The sequence below is a fragment of the Apiospora phragmitis genome (genome assembly GCF_038363925.1).
Source record: "Apiospora phragmitis strain CBS 135458 chromosome Unknown utg000008l:1.0-3514335.0:1.0-3519231.0, whole genome shotgun sequence".
In the NCBI taxonomy this organism is placed as follows: domain Eukaryota; kingdom Fungi; phylum Ascomycota; class Sordariomycetes; order Amphisphaeriales; family Apiosporaceae; genus Apiospora; species Apiospora phragmitis.
Genome location: NW_027117407.1, coordinates 1468576 through 1488910, shown reverse-complemented (window position 1 = coordinate 1488910; position 20335 = coordinate 1468576). Strand labels below are relative to the sequence as shown.

Here is a 20335-nt window from a genome sequence, read left to right as displayed (position 1 = left end):
TTCAGGAGCCAGCATATATGTAGAGGCTTGATGGCCAATACCTAGGTGGCCTGGCCGAACTGCTCGGTCAACGCGGTCACGCCTTCTTATAAGATGCACATCTTGCATGTTGTACTGTAATATCCCGGTACCTTCCATATGCCGACGCAATAAGAGGGGCTTCTATAAGGCCTCGTGGTGGAGCGCAACGACATCTTCCGGAGCAGCAGGCTATCAATCTCGAACCGTAAGTAGTGCTGAAGGGTAGGATGATGTCACGCCAGGGAAGAGAACAGCCGTCGCGGGGTACAATCCGATGCAACACAAGGCACTGGCCCCCCGGCGTGCGGGGATGTAGGCAGTAGGATTGGCGGGATTGCCTGTCTCCGGACGGGAACGGTCTTTGACCCTGAACTTCTTCCCCGCCGGAGCGTCACTTCGCTGGATGGCTAGTAACTTATAGCTTACTCGATCACTTAGTCGATGAGCTTTGCTACAGCCGAATGAATGCAGGTACTTGATCGAATGAATGGTCTGAAGGTTAACTGGATTCTTCGGCATGGTAATGCGGCCTCTGTAATGGCTTACTTGGACGCAGTAAACGCACACTTCCAACTTATTACTGTAGCATATTAGCCGAACATACTAATCCGGTGTCCAGTGATATACTCCACAGTAAGCACTGAAATGTTTAGGCGTCAATTTGGGGGCGAGTTAGTGGGGGATCTTAGTTTTGGCCCCCAAATCTCGGGGCCGAGCTTGGATCTCTAAAAACCCGAGGTCGGCCCTCTTAATCCCGAGCTTTTCTCGGCATTCCCACGGCCGACTTCAATCCTCCCGAGATGTTCCAGATCTGTCCCTCTTCTTTCGCATCATCACCAAGGAGTTTTCAAGTTGGTGGCCGAGATCCCAAGACACACAATGACCGACCCCGAGGCTCCGGAGATAGTGGAAGTCTCTGTGCGACGAGCCCGCCGACGCGCACCCAGTACGCCATGCCATGTTTCACCCCCTTTCCGCCTCGGGCATGTTGACTCCAGGCTGGAATACTGACTCCAACACATCACAGAGAGCTGCGAGCAATGCAGAAAAAGGAAGCTTCGATGCGACCGCGGGCTTCCATGCCGAACCTGCAAACGCTCGAGGGATGCACTACACTGCTCCTACTCCACAGAGACCAGGAAAGATGAATCGTCCGAGGCTCCGCAGCAGTCGCCCCAGCCTGCGGGCAACCCGGAAAGTCAGGCGGAGGTGGGGCTGATCCTCGAGGCCATGAAAGTCGGAAGAGAGCGATTCCATGCCGCGGGTTATCAGCCGCCTAACGCGGGAGATCAGGCCAAGAACAACAAATCTTCCGACGTGTTTCCTCGGCCGCATATCCGTATCGGAACACTGGAGACCGACAAGACGCGCTTGTTCGGTCGGGCCCATTGGGTGCATGCACTCTCACAGGTAAAGCAAATCCGATCGCCCGTTGCTTCATTGCTGACGTGACACTAGTTCAACCTCATGGAGAAGCTGCAGTTCCTGGGCCCGACGGCGCTAAACGGGCTACAAGAAGGGATGGCGAGTCTGACCAAGGAAGTGGCTTCGCGACGGAGCTCCCTCAAGCTCCATCGCACCTTGGAGCTACATGATCCACTGCCCGACCTGACCCGTACTTTACCACCCAAAGCGACCTGTGATCAGCTGCTGTCCAACTACTGGCGCTTCTTCGAGCCCATTTTCCGAGTCTTGCACAGGACCGCGTTCGAAAGAGAGTATGACAGCTACTGGGCTGGAAGCACAAGGCCTAGCACAGGCTTCGTATTGAAACTGACCATGGCCCTTGGCTTGGGCGCCATCTTCCACCGAGACCTGGCAGAGTCGGGACGTATTCGTGGTCTCGCCAAGAGCTGGCTGTATGCCGTGCAGTGGTGGCTCATGGGCCCGCTGGAGAAGACGGCACGATGCCTCGATGGCGTGCAGACTTTTTGTCTGGCCGTCCTCCTCCGTCAAGCCAGTTCCTTGGGTGGCGCCTCGTCGATATCGACAGACGCGCTGATGAAGCTGGCCATGTCCTTGGGTCTGCACCTGGACCCCGATGGCTTCTTGGTGTACGGCCCCTTCGAGCGGGAACTGCGCCGCCGCATCTGGCATACGGTTCTTGAGCTCACCGTCATGGCTTCGCTGGATACCACTCTTCCGCTTCTTATCACAGCGGATGACTACAACTGCGGTCCTCCCTCTAATTTGAACGACGCCGAATTCGGACCAGACTCTGAAGACTTGCCCCAGGCCCGTCCTGCTGTGGAGTTCACCGACTCGGCAACCCAGCTCCTGCTACAGAAGTCACTCGCGCGTCGTCTGTATGTCGTGCGCAAGATGAATGGGGTCCAAAAGCCGCTGTCGTATGAAGAGACCATCGAGCTGGGGAAGGAACTGAAAATGCAGTGTCGTGATATCGCATCGTTCTTTCATTCGAGACTACCCAGCACCGAGGGCTGCGACCGAGACGCCTGTGAGTTCCATCGAAAGTTCCTGGATAGCTACCTACGACGGTACATACTGTTTCTACATCGGCCATTCGCGCTCCAGGCAGGGAAGGATCCCTGGTACCACCTCGCCAGGAAGACCTGTCTCGAGTGCTGCCAGATCGTTTCGTCCCATGCCGCTGGACTCAACTTGCCTCAGGAGGTCACCGACGAGTTCTGTCTCATGGCCATCCGGGGCAGCGGGCTGTTCAAGGGGCCACTGAGCCAGGACGTGATCGTCCATTTGGGCCTCGAGGTCGTCACCCAGCTCGAAGAGGAAGAGACCTGCGAATGCCCAACGAACCAACCGCGCCTGCTTCTGCCGACCCCCTGATCCAGATGTCGCGAGCTGGCCGACAGCCCCTGATCGACACGCTCCGGCATATCCTCGGCAGCTGCGCCAGATCGTCGCCCTGGGGCAGCCGAGCTGCAAGCGGTACTTCTTGCTGTCGGCCGCCATGGTTCATATCGAGGAGCTGGAGGCGGGTTCCTCAAACCCCCTGCCCGCGGCCATGGCGCGGCTGACGCAATGTCTGAAGGACTGCTCGGAGATGCTTCGATTGGCCTCGGCGGAGGTTTCCCAGCCAGCCACGGATCTCGAGCCGGCGTGGACAGAGGAGACCAGCCCGGATTGGACGGACACCCTCGGACTGTTTGGGTTCGATTTCGACCTACTGGTAGGTTGGAGCCCGTAGGCTCTACTCTATGTCCATCACTTGCTGACACTTTCAGGATTATAACATGGAATCGGTCCACTCTGTAGCCACAGAGCCTCATGCTTCACGTGCCATGGCCGAAGTCTTGAGCGAATCGTAAATATTTGGTATCATATATGCCGTTCTAAGAAGCTAACCCCCCACCTCCGCTTGTGACCCCTGTTGCCGGGGCAGATTGCGTCCGCCTCACCCGATCCCACGCCCTTATGGCAGTAATGACGGCCATGATGGCCCAGCGCTCGCCGAGGATGCCGGTCGCCCCACTGCCTACGAAAGTGAAGTACAGCTCCTTCTTGGTGAGGGCGGTCCACTCGAAGACAGCGACAACCTCGCTGGTGGAGAGACGGACGAGCTGCCACCCCTTTCCTCATGCCGATGTGCTGCCACTCGAATAGTTCGCGCTCCTGCTGCTGCTGCGGTGGCGGCGGCGGCGTTGACGGCGACCCCGGTGCCGGTGGCCCGACCTCAATGGTGAAGTCGTAATTCGGATACGGGAAGTCGTCACCGGCGGTGCTCACGCTCTCCTTGACGATCTCGCCGTCAGGGCCATCGGCGTCGGGGCCGGGCAGCTTGACGGTCGAGCTTTCACCGAGCAAGATGCCGCGCCTGGCAGTCGCGAGGGGCGGATCGCTCTCGGTTCGCCCGCTGTGCAGCTCGACGTCTGGGCCCGTCCAGCCGGCGTGGAAGGACACGGCATACAGCGGGGGCGTGGTCTGGGACTCGCCCAATACGTAGTGATGGTCCGTGAGGCCGGCGTCGTAGACGATGAAAGATGGAGGGAATTGGTGCGGTAGTAGAGATTGATGCTGCGGCTGCTGCTGTTGCTCTGGTGGTGGTGGTGGTGGTGGTGCATCTACTAGCTTTTGCTGCTCCTCCGGGGGTGCAGGTTCTTGATGTTGCTGCTGCTCTGATGGTGCAGGTTCTTGCTGCGAACGCCGGCTCAATTTCCTGAGTAGGCCCATGTTGTTTGTTATCTTGGGTGGCGAGGTTGAATCTGGTGCGACTGAAGTTGATCTACAGAACGAGGCCATGACTGCTTGGGGGATGCGGCGGCACCTCTATCATACATATATATATATAGATATAGATATACAGTCGGGGGTGATGCGCCCCTGCTAGATGTACGTCAGAGTGCAGCGCGTATGGAGGGTTTTGGTTGGTTCGCGTTCTGTGCCACTCCCAACGGTGATGCCCAGCGCCCCATAGACAGCCCAGAAGATCATCAGCGATCAGCATGGCAATCGACCGAACTGTCCTCCTGAATGACTCGCAAACCCTACCATTACTAACCGAACGGAAATCGCATCGGAGTCGGATCGCGAAATACAAATACTATGCATTCTATCGCGTTGTTGCTGTCGATAGTTCAATCAGATTAGCAAATTGAAAAGGGTGTTGCTTGGTATGTCCATTGCCGACCACCTAGAAACCTTCTGGGGGGTTCTAAACCAAAGCCCCCCCCCCCCTAGCCCTGTAGAAATGTTGCTGCTCCACAATTCGACTCGCTGCAAATGATTACCTACCTCTTAGGCATTAGGCATTCGATGGCACAGTCAAATTTGCATCGTGTCTGTCGCTGCCCTACCACTCCTGGCACGAGTCCGGTATATCTCGGCGATTTCATGTTGCAAGCGACGTGGAGTGAACCATCATTCCTCCATGACACTGCACGTGTGAGGTCGGATTACTCCAAGCCGGCTGGTTGCACTAATACGAGCCTGGATGATCACAACTTTAGCACCCCCTAGGCCCAATGGGGTCCACTAAAAACGCAATCGTTCTCTCCTGTACGACATCTTCGGGCCCCTCCTCCGTATCACCATGCCCAAAGGGATTTCGGCTGGTCCTCCTCTTCTTACTCGTCCCTTCAGTGGTGATGAAACCAGCAGCATGGCTGAAGGCGGAGAATGCACTTTGGGGACAAATTTCGGATCTTACTAACCAGACTGAGCAAAAGCAACGGGGATGACCCCAGACTCGGCGGCTGTTGTGAGCACCGTTTCGGGCGGGAGACGTGCATTGGCCTTCCAAAAAGGGTAGAAGGCCATTTGCTGACGGAAATAAGCACAGAGCAGATTCCATATGCGAGGCAAACTCTATCGACGAGATTGATGCTGCGCGATTGGCGGATTTAGGGGGCGGCAGTGGCATTGCTCGCGCTCGGTCTGTCAGTGTACTCTCAAACCGTATGCTTGGCCTCCCGGAACGTTATCCTCATTTCGACCGCTGCAAGAAGACGTTCGTGGGAATGACGATGACGCCGACTACTAGTGCGATAGGCTGGCTGAAAGAGGCCGCCGGCCGGGGGAATAATATTGTGCATTAACTGGCTGATGAAGGTAAGTATACTCACCGCCTAATATGATTGCTACTATACAATCTCTATTTTGTAAGAATACCAGTAGCTAACACAAACCATAGACAGGAGTTTGAACGATGCCTCGCCTCCGCCCCTTAAGGGGTACAGTACAGTTGGCGGTTCTGGGTCATCTTCCTTGCTCTTGCCGTCACTTCACTTCTGGTATCCGGCGAGAGCACGGTTGTATCAACTGCTCTCCCTTCTATCTCTGGCAACCTGGATGCCGGGGAGAACTATGTCTGGTTTGTCAATGCATACTTTCTGACCAGGTAAGTTGGATCTGTCCCGCCTCTTCTATATTTCTGTCATACTCACAGAAACATTAGTACTGCGTGCCTGCCCCTTTTCGGCCAGATGGCCGATATGTTCGGTAGGCGTGGACTGACCCTTTGCATCGTAGCCATATTCGCCGTGGGCAGTGCCATTTGCGGCGGCGCCACCTCCACCGCCATGCTGATCGGGGGCCGGGCGATTCAAGGCATCGGGGGCGGCGGCATAAACCTGATGGCCCAGATGTTCGTGTGCGACATAGTCCCCCTTCGTGATCGTGGCCGTTTCATGGGCGTCATCTTGGCCGTGTTCGCCGTCGGCACCTCGCTTGTACCCTTCCTCGGCGGCGCCATCGTCGAACACACCACCTGGCTATGGGCCATGTTTTCCTTCTGGATCATCTACTTCATGCCTGTCTACTTCTAAGCCGTACGGCTCGAGGGGCCCACTCGATCCGGGGTTCTCTTACTGCCTACCGTGGTGACCATTGTCCCAGGAGGTTTAGTCAGCGGTCTCATCCTGTCTAAGTCTGGTCGCTACCGTCCCCTGCATCTTGTCGGTTTTTGCCATGATGACATTGGGCATGGGTCTGTTTATCATGCTCGATCAGCACAGCCATCCCGCCCTCCCAGTAGTCTTCCAGATCACCGCCGGCGTGGGCGCCTGGTTCGCCATGACGACGCTCGTGCCCGCCGCGCAGGCGGCCCTGTCCGAACGGGACACGGCGTCTTCCACGACGGTCTGGTCCTTCGTCCGCAGCTTTGGAACCGCCTGGGACGTCGCGGTCCCGGTCGCCGTCTTCAACAGCCGCGCGGACGCGCTGGCCCGCAACAACCGGATCACGGACCCGGCCGCACGCGCGCTCGTGGCCGAGGGGCGGGCGTACTCGCACGCGACCGGCGCGCTCTTGCGCACTTTGCCGGCCGCTACGCGGCAGCAGGTCGTCGGGGTGTTCAACGAGAGCCTTCGCGCCGTTTGGGTCGTGGCTGTTGCCATCACGGGGTTGTCTTTCTTCGTTGTGTTTGTGGAGAAAGAGATCGGGTTGACAGACGAGCTGGACACAGAATACGGCCTTCGAGGCTCGGAGAAGAAGGCTACGGATGTTCAACATGTTGAGGTTTCTGAGACTCGAGAGCAATCGAAAGCAGTCCAAGAGAGTATATAGACATGTTGTTGTATCAGGCTCAGGTCTGGCGCGCCAACCATAGCAGTATACTTAATGGCTAGGTCTTTCAAGGCATTCGCTAATTAGCGCCCCTGCAGATAAGACGGCACCACAACTTGCAACAACAGCAATGCCTCTTCAAAAGCTTTGTTAGGGTAAGGATAATAATGAAAGTTTGTTTGCTTCACGGGTTACAGATTTAGCTTCGCTGGTTAGCCCTTGTCTTAAGTTTTGAACGACTAGATATAAGCTTAACGATCCCTATTATCTAAGGCTTTGAGACATATTGCCCCTAGTGGTAACGCAGACTACAAGAAGTACCTCTATCATCGGTAATAAAACTACTCTGCCACCAGTTGACATTACTCTTACCCAGAACGCCTATATGTCACTGATAAGACATACTCGAGTTAGGCATATTTTTCTCCGATTCTGCTTGCCCATTCTGTCCACCTGGAGTCGTCGGGTACCCCCACGGGGGAGGGCAGCGGCAAGGGTAGCCCCGAGGACCCCAACGATCCTGACGATCCCGAGAACCCAGATGGGCCAACATACACAGTGATTGCTGGTGAGATGGACGAAGATGTGTTCCCCCGGAACCATTGCGAATGCCGCCCTTTCTTCCATCTATGACGATCAAGACTCTCGAGTCAGTACTCTGTTCGGCTGGAATAAGCCTACCACGACCTGTAAGGGGAGATAGATACATAAATTATGCTCATGTTTTGAATGAGAATGTGCCGACATGGTGTAAATCACTCTTCCAAAGGCCCGATGAGGATATTGAGACTGGATAGTACGCGCCTCGATTGCTGAATAGATGCATCAATGCATATCCTTGGTTGTGTTATACACCGAGGTTAGCCCATTCCCGCCCTATGGCAATACTGCATAACATACGATGTAGGGTACACGGTCGCGCCCCACCTGCCTTCCGTCGCCCCGGAAATAGATCTACATGCACTTAAGACCACTCCCAAACCCTTTCCACCTCCAATCGTCCGTTTTCCATCATTGACCTTCGACCGCTCAACGCCAACACTCAGGATCGTCACCGTCGCTACCGGCGACATGGGAGACAGTAAGCCCCCTCGGTCTTGTTATAACTTCAACGGAACAAGTTATATATATACGTTTGTGAAGCTGACCATCAGATATGGAAACGACCCCTAATGGTTCAACCATTGCGTTGGAGCCGCAAAGCATGAAGCTGGCCCCGGGTACTCTGCAAGTTCGTATTCTATTTGCTGGCGGACCGGGACCGAAGCGAAGATCTAGCTTGCATCTACCAGACCATGCCATCGATGGCGGCCCCGGCGACTTCGCCGATCCGAGCCTGCGCAAAAGATGGATACCTTACGCCGTTGTTGAGTTCGAGAACTTCCAGGTGGCGCTTCAAGCCGAGTTCTGGACGGGATACGGCAGAGCCGAGTGGACCGACAAGGGACTCTGCTGTTTCGACATCGGCGCTTCTTCCTCCTCCTCTTCCGAGGTCACACTAAGACTGTTTGTCAGGAGCCTCACGACTTGTGCCGCAACATCTCGGCATGAATTGCTAGGTACCCTCAAGATAAACCCTTTTACGCAAAGATGGAGGAGCTCTCGATACCAATCCGTCGAGTTTGGCGGCGGTGCCGGGATGGTAGAACTCAAAATGTACAGAGTCGAGGAGGAACCGCCGGCCTTAGAAGACCATTCGTGGAGCGTCCGACAGAAGTATAATGGCGGCGGCTTTCTCCACGTGGAAAGAGAGGCCCCTTGAAAAAGAGCCACATCGACATTACGGCATGACAACCTATAAGACGGACATTAATCATCAAAAGAACGCTGCTGTTCAACTTAGCCATCCCTTCATTGCACCCCTCGCACTCGAACTGGAGTCGCCTGGCAAAGTGCACCTGCTCTCTCGGATTGCCGGTGGCGGTCACCTGTTCAGCCATCTCCAGAGGGAGCATCATTTAGACCCAGAAACGGCGACATTTTACGCCTCTGAGCTTGTTTGTGCTTTGCAGTATTTACACGATAGGAGAATCGTCGCCTCCTTGTCGCCCGTGAACATCCCTATCGGTCCTTTTGGTCACATCAGTATTTGCGTCCCTGGTGTCTACAAGCCAAGTGCTGGAACTGAAGGATACCGCCGCGCTGGCTCAAACGAACAGGAATACCCGGCTCCCGAGCTTCTTCGAGGCCACACAGCATCCCCAATGGAAGACTGGTGGGGCTTGGGGGTCCTTGTCCGTGAGATGATTACGGGCTTGCCCCCATTATTTCACGACAATGTTGGAGAAAAATTGAAGGCAATCACCAGCCAAGAAGTGCGCCTGGGTGATGAGCTCCCCGCGTCGACCCGAGACTTCATCCAACGCCTTCTCACGAAAGATCCTGCTAATCGCCTGGGAGTCAGAGGGGCGTCCGAAGTCATGTCTCACCCATTCTTCTATCATGCGGACTGGGATGAGCTCTCACTGAAGACTTCAAGCCCTTACAGACCCGTGTTCGATATCCCGTGGGTCAAAGGTCATCCCCACCCCCTTGCTTTCTTTTAAAGCCGGGCTTTCCTCCCACCCATGTGAATCTTTTCTAGACTTGCACATCTATCACATTCCTGACTTAGCTGGTTCAATCTCACCAAATACTAGTTGCTCGTGGATACCAAGTAGCGGGAATACTGGCCATATCTCTCATTCATTATGATACATCTGCCCTTGTCCATCATGGTTGCCTCACCTCCATCCAAAGAGGTTGAGGATAGTACTGACCGCCCGCCGCCCATGCCAGAGAAAATAAGTGAGCTGCTGATGACTACATGTCCTAGTAAATTCTAAATGCACTTTTCGCTAATTGGACTCTCCAGCCACATCAGATCTGATCCCTCTCTACCCCTCCAACCCTCCCAGAATGGGAGTCTTGAAAATTCAGCTAGTCAGCATGAAAGGGCTGCACCTGCCCGACGAGGTGATGGGTACACCCTATGCGGGTGACTCGACGGACCCGCCAAAGCCGAAGCAATGGCGTCCACTCGCCGTCCTGGAGTATGACGGTTGCCAAGTGTCTGCTCCGGCCTTTATATGGACGCAGCGCCGCTGGATAACCCTGACGGCGTCAGGTGAAACAAGGTCATTGAGACCGAAGAAGACAGACGGTATGGCCTGGATCGAGCCCTATAGCTTCGATGTCACCGCGTCTTCGGAGCTGACGATCCATATTCTCGCCTTTGGATCGAATGAGCCGAGCCAGCAACCAAAAAGCTTGTCGCTTACGCGTTTGACGGTAGACCCTTTCCTGGAGACCTGGCGACCACCTTATCCTGTCAAGCTCAATCTCCCCAACAACATGGGGCGACTGAGCATCGATATCTCCTTCCAGGAAAAGGAGGTCGGCCCTACGAAGATGCCGCGCGTGCTGGACATCATCGAGAACGTCAAATTGAACGACCTCGTTCGGGTCCAAAACCATTTCATCGATACTGATCTAGGTGTCGAATGATATGGCCCCTCCAGAGATACTATGGCATGTCAACTGTTCATGCTGCTGAATTCGATGGAGAATCACGGGTAGCTTCATTGCGACATCCGTTTATCGCACCACTGAAGTATGCTTTTGAGTCACCGGCAAGTTTGAGTCTCCTCTCCCACTTCGGACATGCCGGTCCTTTATTCGGCCATCTACAAGAAGAGCGCAGGTTCAGCACCGAGAAGGCGAGATTTTACGCCGCTGAGCTGGTCTCCGCCTTGGAGTTTTTACATGAACAAAACATCATCGCCTGCCTGAAGCCGGAGAACATTACGATGGATTCTTTTGGTCACATTAGTATCTGCGCCCCTGCCCTTTTCGGTTTGGAAGCCAGCCAGGAAAAGGTCCGCAGCATGCCCGGTACTCCAGAGTACCCAGCCCCGGAGCTTTCCTGCGAAAACTCGGTTTCTAAAGCTGCAGATTGGTGGACATTGGGCGTCTTCCTCTACGAGATGCTTACCGGGCTACCCCCGTTCTATCTCTCATGACTACGAGGCGAAAAAGCTCAAGATCACCAGCCAAGACGTACATTATGCTACAGACATCCAGCCAGCGGCAAAGGACTTTTTGGCTCAGCTACCTGACAAGGATCCAACTAGACGCCTGGGCGCCAACGGCGCATCTGAAATAAAGTCTCACATCTTTTTCGGTGGCATTGACTGGCATCAGTTGCAACAAAAGAGCCCCACCTCATTCATACCAAGTATGATCAGTCCTGTCTATAAGATTGGGTCTACATCAAAGAAGCCTTATTCCCCGGTACGACCGCAGTCTTATACAGGTAGGAGGGAGCATCACGGATTGTTGCAGGAGGAGGACAGCTACCCCTTTGGTGACCCTCCTTTAATCATGTGGCGCGACGTAGCCAGGGTCCGAGACGAGAACAAAGAGCATGTAACCGATCAGCCGCCGTCCACACCCGAGGCAGATTGCTGGGATATCTCATGGGACTCAACTGCGCGCGAGTTGCGCTTCAAAAACGGTGGCACCAACGAGGAACTCCTAGTCGAATCTCCAGACAGACCATCAACAGCGACACTGATAACCCAAGCCCACTCCTTTGGAGGGAGGCACTTAGGACCGCGCTGAAAATGAATTACGGCAAACAAGTGATCTCAAGAATTATTTACCAGTGGGGGGGGTGTCGATCTCAACCACGGCATACTTCGTTACGAGGAGCCTGTTGAAACAAAGTACCTAGAGATTGACCCAGAAAAAATAACTTTGACGCCACTGGAATGGGCAGTGGAACATGGCAGGACCGATCTATTTCATCTCTTCCTCAAGCCGCGCCGATGCCAACAGGACCTGCGAAGCCGCCGACGGGCCCGCATTGATGAAGGCTGTAAGGAGGGAAAACCTACACATAGTCAGAGTCCTCACGCCGCTGACGCGCCGCGTCTCCTGCACTCGGGCTCTCGGCCTCGCCAGCGACAGGCAAAGCGCTGCCGTGGTCAAAGCCCTGCTTGAAGCACGCTCGCCTGACGACCAGGACGAGGGCGGACAGCAACAGCAACTCGTCTGCTGCGACTTTGAAGATGCGGACCCACCGCTGGAGGACCACGGCTACATTGGATACGAGCCGCCCGACAACGGTCAGTACGTGGGCGGGGGCCCCAGTCTCCCTCCACGGGACTTTACGCCCCCCCCCCCCCCTGCGCGCCGTGCGCCGCGGGAACGCGGACCTGGTCCGCGTCCTGCTAGCCCACGGTGCCGATCCCAATGTGGGGTACCACGGCGCGGCCGTCACGATACCCAAGGGCTACTACGACCGAGGAGAGCGGCCGGCGGGGCACCCGCCCTGATCCCGAGATCAGCTGCGGCAGGCCCGTGCAGTTGGCCATGGAGCTGCACGGCCACGGCGAAATCGTGCGGCTGCTGCTGGACGCGGGCGCCGACGTCGCGCTGCGCCAGCCGGTTTGGCCTACGCCGGCGGATATGGAGCGGTCGACGCCGGCCCACACTTGTAGGCTGGCGCCGAGGGGGGATTTCAGGGTCACGGCCGCATTGGGGGCCGCGGTGGCGCAGAGGAAAAAGAAGAATGCTAGGCTAGTAGTCGGCCGGTGGTGATACTGAGGAACATAGCAGACGTGCCACAACTTCTCGTGCCATAATTTGTAATAGACTGAGAAACGTGTGCAGATACTAAGAATTAACCGCTGCATAGCGCTCTAAGGTGTTTCAGCGCGGAGCAAGCTTGGCCTCCAGCTCTGCTGGAGTTGGAAAGGAAAAATCCGTTAGTATCGTTAGGCTTTACCGGTAGTATCAAAACGCCGGCTATACTCCGAATCTTCGTTCTTATCCGCAACTACTGGGCCGTAAGGCTTGGAGTGTCGGGTTGAGAGACTAGACTAGAACGCGTGAGGCTGTAGCGGTGGTTGTTGGCAGTGAGTGGCTGGGAGAGTTTGTATGCCGGGTAATAGCCCAACAGACTCGAACACCTACTCGTATCATTTCAAACACAATTATGATGACGAGAGCTTGCGAATGTGCGCAATAAGGTCAAGGGTTAGAGTATCCTAGCAGGGGTGAGCTGCTTAGTAACAGTCTCTTTTGTCTATATAGCCCCATGAGGGAGTTCTCCTTTATATAATTCTCTTCTTCTTTTGAATAGCGCTTTATTATTACTTCCTACTTGCTCAATACCATGTTCATGCATGTCACCAGGAGCGCTTTGATGCGACAGAGTGCCCTCCAACATATGACAAATCATGGCTGTCGGACGACGTGGTGCTATGTGTATGTCGTCTGTGTGTCCTTCGCCTGTTTGCTCATCACTGGGTCGTTGTGGGTTGAGCCTTGTCACGGGTCAGCTCACCTAACACCTCGAATATCTCTTGAGCCGGATTACAAGCGTCCACGTCCCGAAAGCTACTGCGAATAACGCGCATGCGGCGTCGGATATCCTCGGACTTCACAAGTTCCATGAATCGCAGCTCGATATAACCCATATATCGTTCTTCAGAAATATCCTCAATGTCCTGTTCAAAGTGTTCGGAGTACCCTTTCGGAGAGGCCATATGAAATCAATCTTCCAGTAGATCTACCTTGGTAAAAACGAGGACGAAGCTGGATTTGGTGAACCAACTGCCATTGACAATAGAGTCAAATAAAACCAGCTGCTCAGCCATCCTATTGATCTTCTCGTCTTCGTACAATGTCCTAGCGTAGCTTGTTATGTCCACCGTGAATCTAACTGTAGCGGTGCCAGGGAAGACCAATTTCCATTTTTTTTCTCTTTCCAATCGGGTTCCCCCAACTTCTCTGACGCTGTACATGGTGCCCTCGTACTCATATTTAGTTTCCAGAGTGCCGAGTGTCTTGACTCTGGCATAGATAATGTCTTGGTCGGAGGGTACGTAGCCTGGAGCCATGATTCTTCCCATGTGGCGAACAAAATGAGCATAGCCGTCGTTAAGATGATATCTGTGTCTTTCAAAGTAGGCTTTTTGGAAGCCAGGGTCGCTCCAGAACCCCTCGATAACCCAGTCCGGCCTGGAATCTGTCTTGGTCAGAAACTCGAGCCCCTGCTCACCAAGTGGTATCTGCAGGTGTTGCATATATTGCAGGACCTCGCGGGTACCGTTAACGAGGTTGTTTCTGATTGTATCAGTGAAAGTTCCCCCGAATCTGTCGGAAAACCCCTCCTGATCGAGGACCATAGAGTTTTGTAAGGTTGACTTTCCACTCTCTGATGTGCCAAGGAATAAAACTTGTTGCAAACTAGAATCTGATGGTGCTTGTGACGTCTGTGATGTGTCGAGCGGAATGGGTTCCAAGACGTCTGTTGTTATTTGCGGGAGTCTCCAAAATACCCTTTTCGTGCCGGACGGTGGAGAAGCGGTATCGTTGTCTTTGTCAGACAGAATACTAGAAGTATCGAGACAGGTGGATTCACGTCGCGCCAGACCAATCCTGAAAGATGCGGGCCTCATACACCTGATAGCTTGCGTTAAATGGGATCTTTCGGCTAGTTGATACACCCGGGAACCTACTGACTCTGGGCGTTAGCATTCCTCTTTTTGGAATAAATGAGAGGTCTCGAGATGGAACGAAGGGAACTCCTCGAATAAACGGTGAGTCCATCCCCCCTGAGACACTGGGATAACGAGGAATAACGACTGGAATAGGGGGAGAATAGACCACGAAAATCGCTTACCGAGTATAGTTGTGTCAAAATCGAATCTCAAACTTATAAGCTCAGTACTTTCGGAGACTATACTTAAGGAGCCATCGTCAAGTCCAATTATGGAAGATGAGCAGTCTCGAGCGACTTGTATAACCTCCTGGTTATTAGCTTGAGATACAAGAGCGTCTTGTTGGGACTAGGTTGAACTATCACGATAGTCAGCGATTACTCCTATTCTCAGAATGATGATAGCTTCCAGCTGACCACTCTAAAGCTTGCAACAATAGATTAAGCGCGCTAACCTGGCGCTCAAGCAGAATTGAATATTCAGACATGTCCTTCTCGTTCCAGAGGAACTTGAACTTTGCCTTAGCCCCCATATCCACTGGCGCTGTCGCCTCGAAGCGATCCAGCTGTTGCTGAAGCGCCAAAATCAGGGTGCTGAAGCTGTCTAGCGAGTTGCCGATCTGCGAGCTTAACTGGTGATACCGTGGGGCCCGCGCCTCCTCCCGGCTGTTCCATGCTGACAGGCGATCGAGAGTCAGCTGAACAATGTACAACTGGCCTATCATGGTCGAAAGAAGCAAAGGAAATTTATGATACCTCGTCCGGATTGAGTCGAGCTTGATAAGGCTCTTGATCACAACATCGCCCAGAGACACAGCAGTGCCAACGACCTGGAAGACTGTAAAGGGGTCCATGGCGGATACAGAGGATGAACAGAACGAGAAGGTAAGAGACTGTCGCTCCTCGGGTACGTGCAGTCAGATGGGAGAGGTAAGGAGGATACTCGAAAGCAATGAGACGGCCGAAAAAAAAGACAACCCAGACTTCGCGGGGTGATTCAAATCGTAAAGTCGGGGTAAACTCATCGGTCAGCATTAAGAAAGATGCCTCGATGCTCAGCCACTTGCTGTCGAGCAGTCACCCCCCAGCCGCGGGAAAAAGGATCAATAGGCATGGACATAGGTTGACAGGTTGAAAATACAGAGCCTCCGGTGCCCGGGGTCTTTTGGAGCTGTTTGTTACTGGCCTGTCGGTCATTGCTGACCACCCTTTTGTTTCCAAAGAGAGCTGCTAAGCCTACCATGTCTATTACTCCCTAAATGCCGATTCTGGCTTGGTGATTACCTGTGACGCTACTTCCGGACATAGTGCCTGCCCAGTCGAGGTCGTGCGACATCTTTCAACATATAGCAGTATATAAATAACATGTTTCTCGGACAGCCTAAGATAAATAGTTGCTCTTCTTTTTTCAGCCTAGACGCGTGCCTGGCTGATGAGGATCAGAAGCACTTCGATCGCTGCGTTGGCATGTCCGGGGATGATTTCGCAGTATAGGAGGCATAGTCAATGGAAAAGCTCACTCCAATGCCAACTACTGTCTTAATGTCCCAGGGCGATTTATCATGGGGAGTTTTGCTTCGCTAGGAAGCCATGTCACACTAAGAATTGAAAGCAAAAACCAAGGGGAGGCTAGACTTTGGCAACGTAAGGTGCCGCTTTTTGGGTGTTTGTCCGGTGTATGTTTTTGTCGTTGGCCCCTATTGTTTCATATTAGCAGTACAATCTTTCGGAGAGCGTTAGAAGTTGATTCATTGCCGTAAAGCCCATCTGGATAACAAAAGAATCCAGAAACAGCCTCCCGGTGATCGATCCGTCGGGTCTCAGTCCTCTTTGAGTTGCACTGCAAATTGTCTCTATATCTATCCATACCTAGGTGTATATTTGCTTGCAGGTGCCGACAAGTTTCAACGAGCAGCATTTAGCCTACACACCCGCATAGATCATCTGTTCTCTTCTACTATCTGACGCTTCGTTCAGGCACCGATATCACACGTGCTGCTATCCGCTATGTCGTCGGCTAACTACAAATACGCCTGCAGCATCGAGAATGAAACGATCAAGGTCATTAGAGTCGCACCGTTCACACTTACAGACGAGTCGTTGGAGATCCAGTTCATGCGCACTATCCGAGCCCCGTACAATGCAGGCGCCACGAAGCTTCCGCTGGATCTCGGCAAATTCCCTCTTCAAGGTCAACGACTATGCAAATAAACTAGACGCGGGAGCCTGAGTCGACGGCGGTGTTTTCTTTCCCATGCATCTTGAGTATAATCAGCCAAGCAGCCTCCTTCCTCCCTCGCGTTCTGATGGGAAGGAATGAACCCTAACAGGCATAGCTTCGTCACTAACAGCAAGAACTGCGCAGGCACACAGGCGAGGAGTCCATGTCGATCTCCTTCCAGTCCAGAGCCCCATTCATGGTCAAGGTCTATGTGGGCAGCGTCAACGCCGTGTCCGGTGAGCACAGGCTCGAGGGCGCGGGGACCCAGGCCCCCCACCGCCGCTACCAGTAATCTGCGGGCGGGTCTGTCCAGGACTACATCGTGGTCTCCAGTCAGTCCTCACTCGACGGCATCGCGGTCTCGCCGGGAGTGTTCCGGCAGTTCGAGGCACTATTGCCTTCCTCTTCCGGCCCGCAAGACGGTGGCGAGTACAGTGCAGAGGTCGTCATGGCGCGCGAGTCGTCGTGCATGAGCGACCTGCAGTTCGAGATCACCCCCTGGAAGAAGGGGCCCGAACCCATAATTCTCCGGCCCAGGTTTGTCGAGCCCAAGGAAGAGAAGCACGACGGGAGGAGAAATGGGATGGATCTCCCCGAGACTCCTCCCTTCCCGCACGTCGAAGGACACGAGTGTCCTCTTCAAACACGCCTCTTCCGGAAGCGCTCCTATTAGGCTCGGACTGAGAGCGAGACTCAAAAAGTTTGAACACTCCGTCGATATCGCAGCAGGAGGGGGGGACAAGCAAGGGATCGGAGTAGACAGGCGTGAAGCCGCCGGGTGAGACTGCGACCATACGATCACGATCCCGGTCCATATCCTGAACCCGGATGCCTACCGTGCCGTAACCGGCCGCGCCGCAACCCCCATCCCCCGTCACAAACAACCACTACATCCAAGCCGGGCTGCCCCGTTACGACAACGTTCGTCTCGTCAATAACCATGGTGCGGTCGAAGACCCGGATCTTCTGATCAGTGACGCGGGGCCATTTCACCCATTCCGTGCGTTGGCCGACTTGGAAAAGGAGCTGCAAGACTAAACTACCCGAGATTTGAGCAGCGATTGTGCGCTGGTGTTCAGTTGCGTTGGATATCGGAATGATGATGAGGCTGGCGGGGTTGTCTAACACGTGGAGACATGACGGGGTTGATGGACCATTCCGATGCCTTCATCGCTTCTATTACAACCGAGTTTTCTATAAGTTCTAATAGCCAATCTCGATAGTGGCGAAGAGGGATTATTACAACATTTATATGTGACAGAAAAAATTACCATATACTGGTCAAGAGCCGAGATAGGTGTAATCCCGTACCGTATGATTACACACTTGTTCTCAACCACCCCCCCTCCCTGTTTTCCGCGACCACACTGGATCGACTACGACTCCTTTTCTCGTAGCCTTCCATATCAGATCGTCTGTCATACATATGTTTTATCTACACATACAAAGCTCCTCCACCGCATGCCGGTTTGTTGACGTGTATCATCATGGGCACATGAAGTAAGTGCCTGTTCATCGCAATGCGAAAATCAGTAATACATTGATGGGAAGTCGGGATCGCCTCAATAGCGTAGGGGTCCACCAACGCCGGCCTGGCGGCCGGTCGTACACTGCATCCATATTTGGTGCAAGCAGTCGCTGTTGTTGTGGTTGCTCAAGTCGAGCAGCCAGAGCAGCTGCAGCCTGTCATATTTTGACGGGCATTTAAGCCTTGCGGGAGCGGGTCGAGCCACCGTTGGCCTTGGCACCAGTGGCCTTGATGCTTCCGTGCGACGCATGAGCAACGGTGTGCGCGTCGGGAACCGGGGCTTGCAACATACGTCGGACGGCCTTGCGCGCACTAGGGGCCTTGCCGTCCTTGGAGTAGGTGGCGAAGTAGAAGGAGATGAAGAGGACCAGGTAGGAGCTAAGGACGATGAGACCGGAGAAGGCGGCGAACTCCTCTCCGGCGCACTGTCCGTGGTTGGGCATCCAAGTGAAGTAGGTCGAGGTGAAGTACGTATAGGAAGCGTAGTACACGAAGCCAAGATCAATGAAGAACTGGATGATTTGGAAGCGAGTGACCCACTCCTTCCACCAAATGCGGACGCCTCGGGCACTCTGGAAGTAGTACCAGTACATGACCACGTGGACAGTGAGGTTGAGCGTGATGACAACCCACGAGACCGAGGTGTGACCGAGAAGCTGGGTGTAGCAGAGGACAGCGGTGGCGCCATGGTGGTAGGTGTGCAGGAAGGCTACATGAGCAATTAGCATCTGCATCACAAGAAACGGGGGTATTGGTTGAGCGGGAAAACTTACTCAATGGCTTCTTCTTGAGGAACAGGAAGACGGTGTCCAGAAGCTCGAGGTACTTGGTCAGGTAGTTGAGCTGTCGCGTGTGTTAGTTACCTTGTCGGGCTACACATGGGGGTGCAATGCGTTCTGTCGCCACTTACGTAGTACAGCACAACCAAAGGCTGAGTCCAACCGCCCTCATGGTCGCAGATGGCGAAGAAGATGCCCTTGCGAACAACGGTAGGGAGCAGCTGCTCAATGAACAGGGCCAACAGAATTGCGCTAATGGCGGTCAAGTAGAAGTTGTGGATGATGAAGAGAGTCTTCAGCTTAAGAGGCTCCCTCTTCCGCATCAACTCGCGTCCGCCAAAGATTATTATATAGTAGATGACGACGAAGATGGAAGTCTCCTTCAGCGTCGACATGGGCGTCCGGCCGGCCTCGAAGCGGAAGTCGTCGGCGGGATAGCCCACGACGAGCTCGAAGGCCTTGTTGAAGATGGGCCATAGGTGAATACCGAAGGGCCTGTCGAGTGTAGGCACAGGCCAAGACTCGTACAGAGTCGCCTGGGAGGAACTGGCCATTGTGTAGGTGTTTTGTGATCGGACGAATGGCGGTTTCAAGGTTCAAAACCAAAACTGCCAGAAGAGTCGGCGCGAACGGTCGGAACTCGTGGCACGCGACGGCGCAAGGAGGCAGGGCTTTTTGGCAGGTGGTGGTGGTGGTGGTGGATTCAGCACTATGGTTGGAAGAGAAGAAAAAACAACAAACGTGGTCTGAAGGAGTGACAGGAAAAAATAAGCTAGAAGGAGAAAAGGGGAGCACCCATGAACAAGTCAATCAAGAATTGCTCTTCTCTTTAGACGATTATGTATCTTCGGCTGCCGTCGCGATCGACAGGAAGAAGAAACACGAGTTTGACTTTGCGTTGTCAATAAAGAAAGAAGGGTGGGTGTAGATAGTTGTCTTCGATAGTGGTGGCTTGTTGTTACTTTCTTTCCTTCTCGCAGCTGTCTCAACAAAAAGGGATGGAACCTTGGGAAACTCTATCTTTCTCGATAGCGGCAGTACCTGAAGTATTTCGCTGACAGCTGGCCTTCAGGCCCTGGAGCTGGACTGGAGTAGCGATCGTTAGGCAGGTACCAATCGGCTAGCCGGACAGGCAAGCGGGGCGTCCAGTACTGCCCAGGCAAGCGTTAGTTGCACCCTGTACCCGCACCTGCACCTGGATCTATCAAATGTATCTCCCTACCCTGTTGTTCTCCACGATGAACGGTCCCTGTCTGTTGTCGCCAGCAAGAATTCGTCAAGAAAAGGAATGCCGGGATCCGTACGCCCCGCGCCGA

The 20335-nt window shown here is 54.0% G+C and overlaps 8 protein-coding genes across 8 annotated transcripts; 5 read left to right on the top strand and 3 right to left on the bottom strand.

Moving 5' to 3' along the window:
- Positions 1–900: 900 nt before the first annotated feature.
- Positions 901–3308, top strand: PG994_008896 (uncharacterized protein; the record flags this gene model as incomplete). Its single annotated transcript, XM_066860305.1, has 5 exons — positions 901–967; positions 1154–1413; positions 1480–2748; positions 2888–3169; positions 3225–3308. 5 exons carry the CDS (start codon positions 901–903, stop codon positions 3306–3308), a joined length of 1962 nt encoding a protein of 653 aa, XP_066713894.1.
- Positions 3309–3332: 24 nt separating this feature from the next.
- PG994_008895 (uncharacterized protein) lies at positions 3333–4170 on the bottom strand (the record flags this gene model as incomplete). Its single annotated transcript, XM_066860304.1, has 2 exons — positions 3333–3540; positions 3596–4170. 2 exons carry the CDS (start codon positions 4168–4170, stop codon positions 3333–3335), a joined length of 783 nt encoding a protein of 260 aa, XP_066713893.1.
- Positions 4171–5569: 1399 nt separating this feature from the next.
- Positions 5570–6263, top strand: PG994_008894 (major facilitator superfamily protein; the record flags this gene model as incomplete). Its single annotated transcript, XM_066860303.1, has 3 exons — positions 5570–5597; positions 5668–5836; positions 5894–6263. The coding sequence occupies 3 exons, from the start codon at positions 5570–5572 to the stop codon at positions 6261–6263; spliced, it is 567 nt and encodes a 188-aa protein (XP_066713892.1).
- A 145-nt stretch (positions 6264–6408) lies between these two features.
- Positions 6409–7002, top strand: PG994_008893 (Major facilitator superfamily domain- general substrate transporter; the record flags this gene model as incomplete). The annotated part of the gene is made up of 1 exon (XM_066860302.1): positions 6409–7002. One exon carries the CDS (start codon positions 6409–6411, stop codon positions 7000–7002), a length of 594 nt encoding a protein of 197 aa, XP_066713891.1.
- A 1156-nt stretch (positions 7003–8158) lies between these two features.
- Positions 8159–8764, top strand: PG994_008892 (uncharacterized protein; the record flags this gene model as incomplete). Its single annotated transcript, XM_066860301.1, has 1 exon — positions 8159–8764. One exon carries the CDS (start codon positions 8159–8161, stop codon positions 8762–8764), a length of 606 nt encoding a protein of 201 aa, XP_066713890.1.
- A 4525-nt stretch (positions 8765–13289) lies between these two features.
- On the bottom strand, positions 13290–15345 carry PG994_008891 (G protein alpha-subunit; the record flags this gene model as incomplete). Its single annotated transcript, XM_066860300.1, has 3 exons — positions 13290–13496; positions 13563–14264; positions 14947–15345. 3 exons carry the CDS (start codon positions 15343–15345, stop codon positions 13290–13292), a joined length of 1308 nt encoding a protein of 435 aa, XP_066713889.1.
- Positions 15346–16498: 1153 nt separating this feature from the next.
- PG994_008890 (uncharacterized protein) lies at positions 16499–17385 on the top strand (the record flags this gene model as incomplete). Its single annotated transcript, XM_066860299.1, has 3 exons — positions 16499–16682; positions 16865–17000; positions 17046–17385. The coding sequence occupies 3 exons, from the start codon at positions 16499–16501 to the stop codon at positions 17383–17385; spliced, it is 660 nt and encodes a 219-aa protein (XP_066713888.1).
- A 1031-nt stretch (positions 17386–18416) lies between these two features.
- Positions 18417–19573, bottom strand: PG994_008889 (fatty acid elongase; the record flags this gene model as incomplete). The annotated part of the gene is made up of 3 exons (XM_066860298.1): positions 18417–18949; positions 19014–19083; positions 19151–19573. The coding sequence occupies 3 exons, from the start codon at positions 19571–19573 to the stop codon at positions 18417–18419; spliced, it is 1026 nt and encodes a 341-aa protein (XP_066713887.1).
- Between the last annotated feature and the right edge of the window lie 762 nt (positions 19574–20335).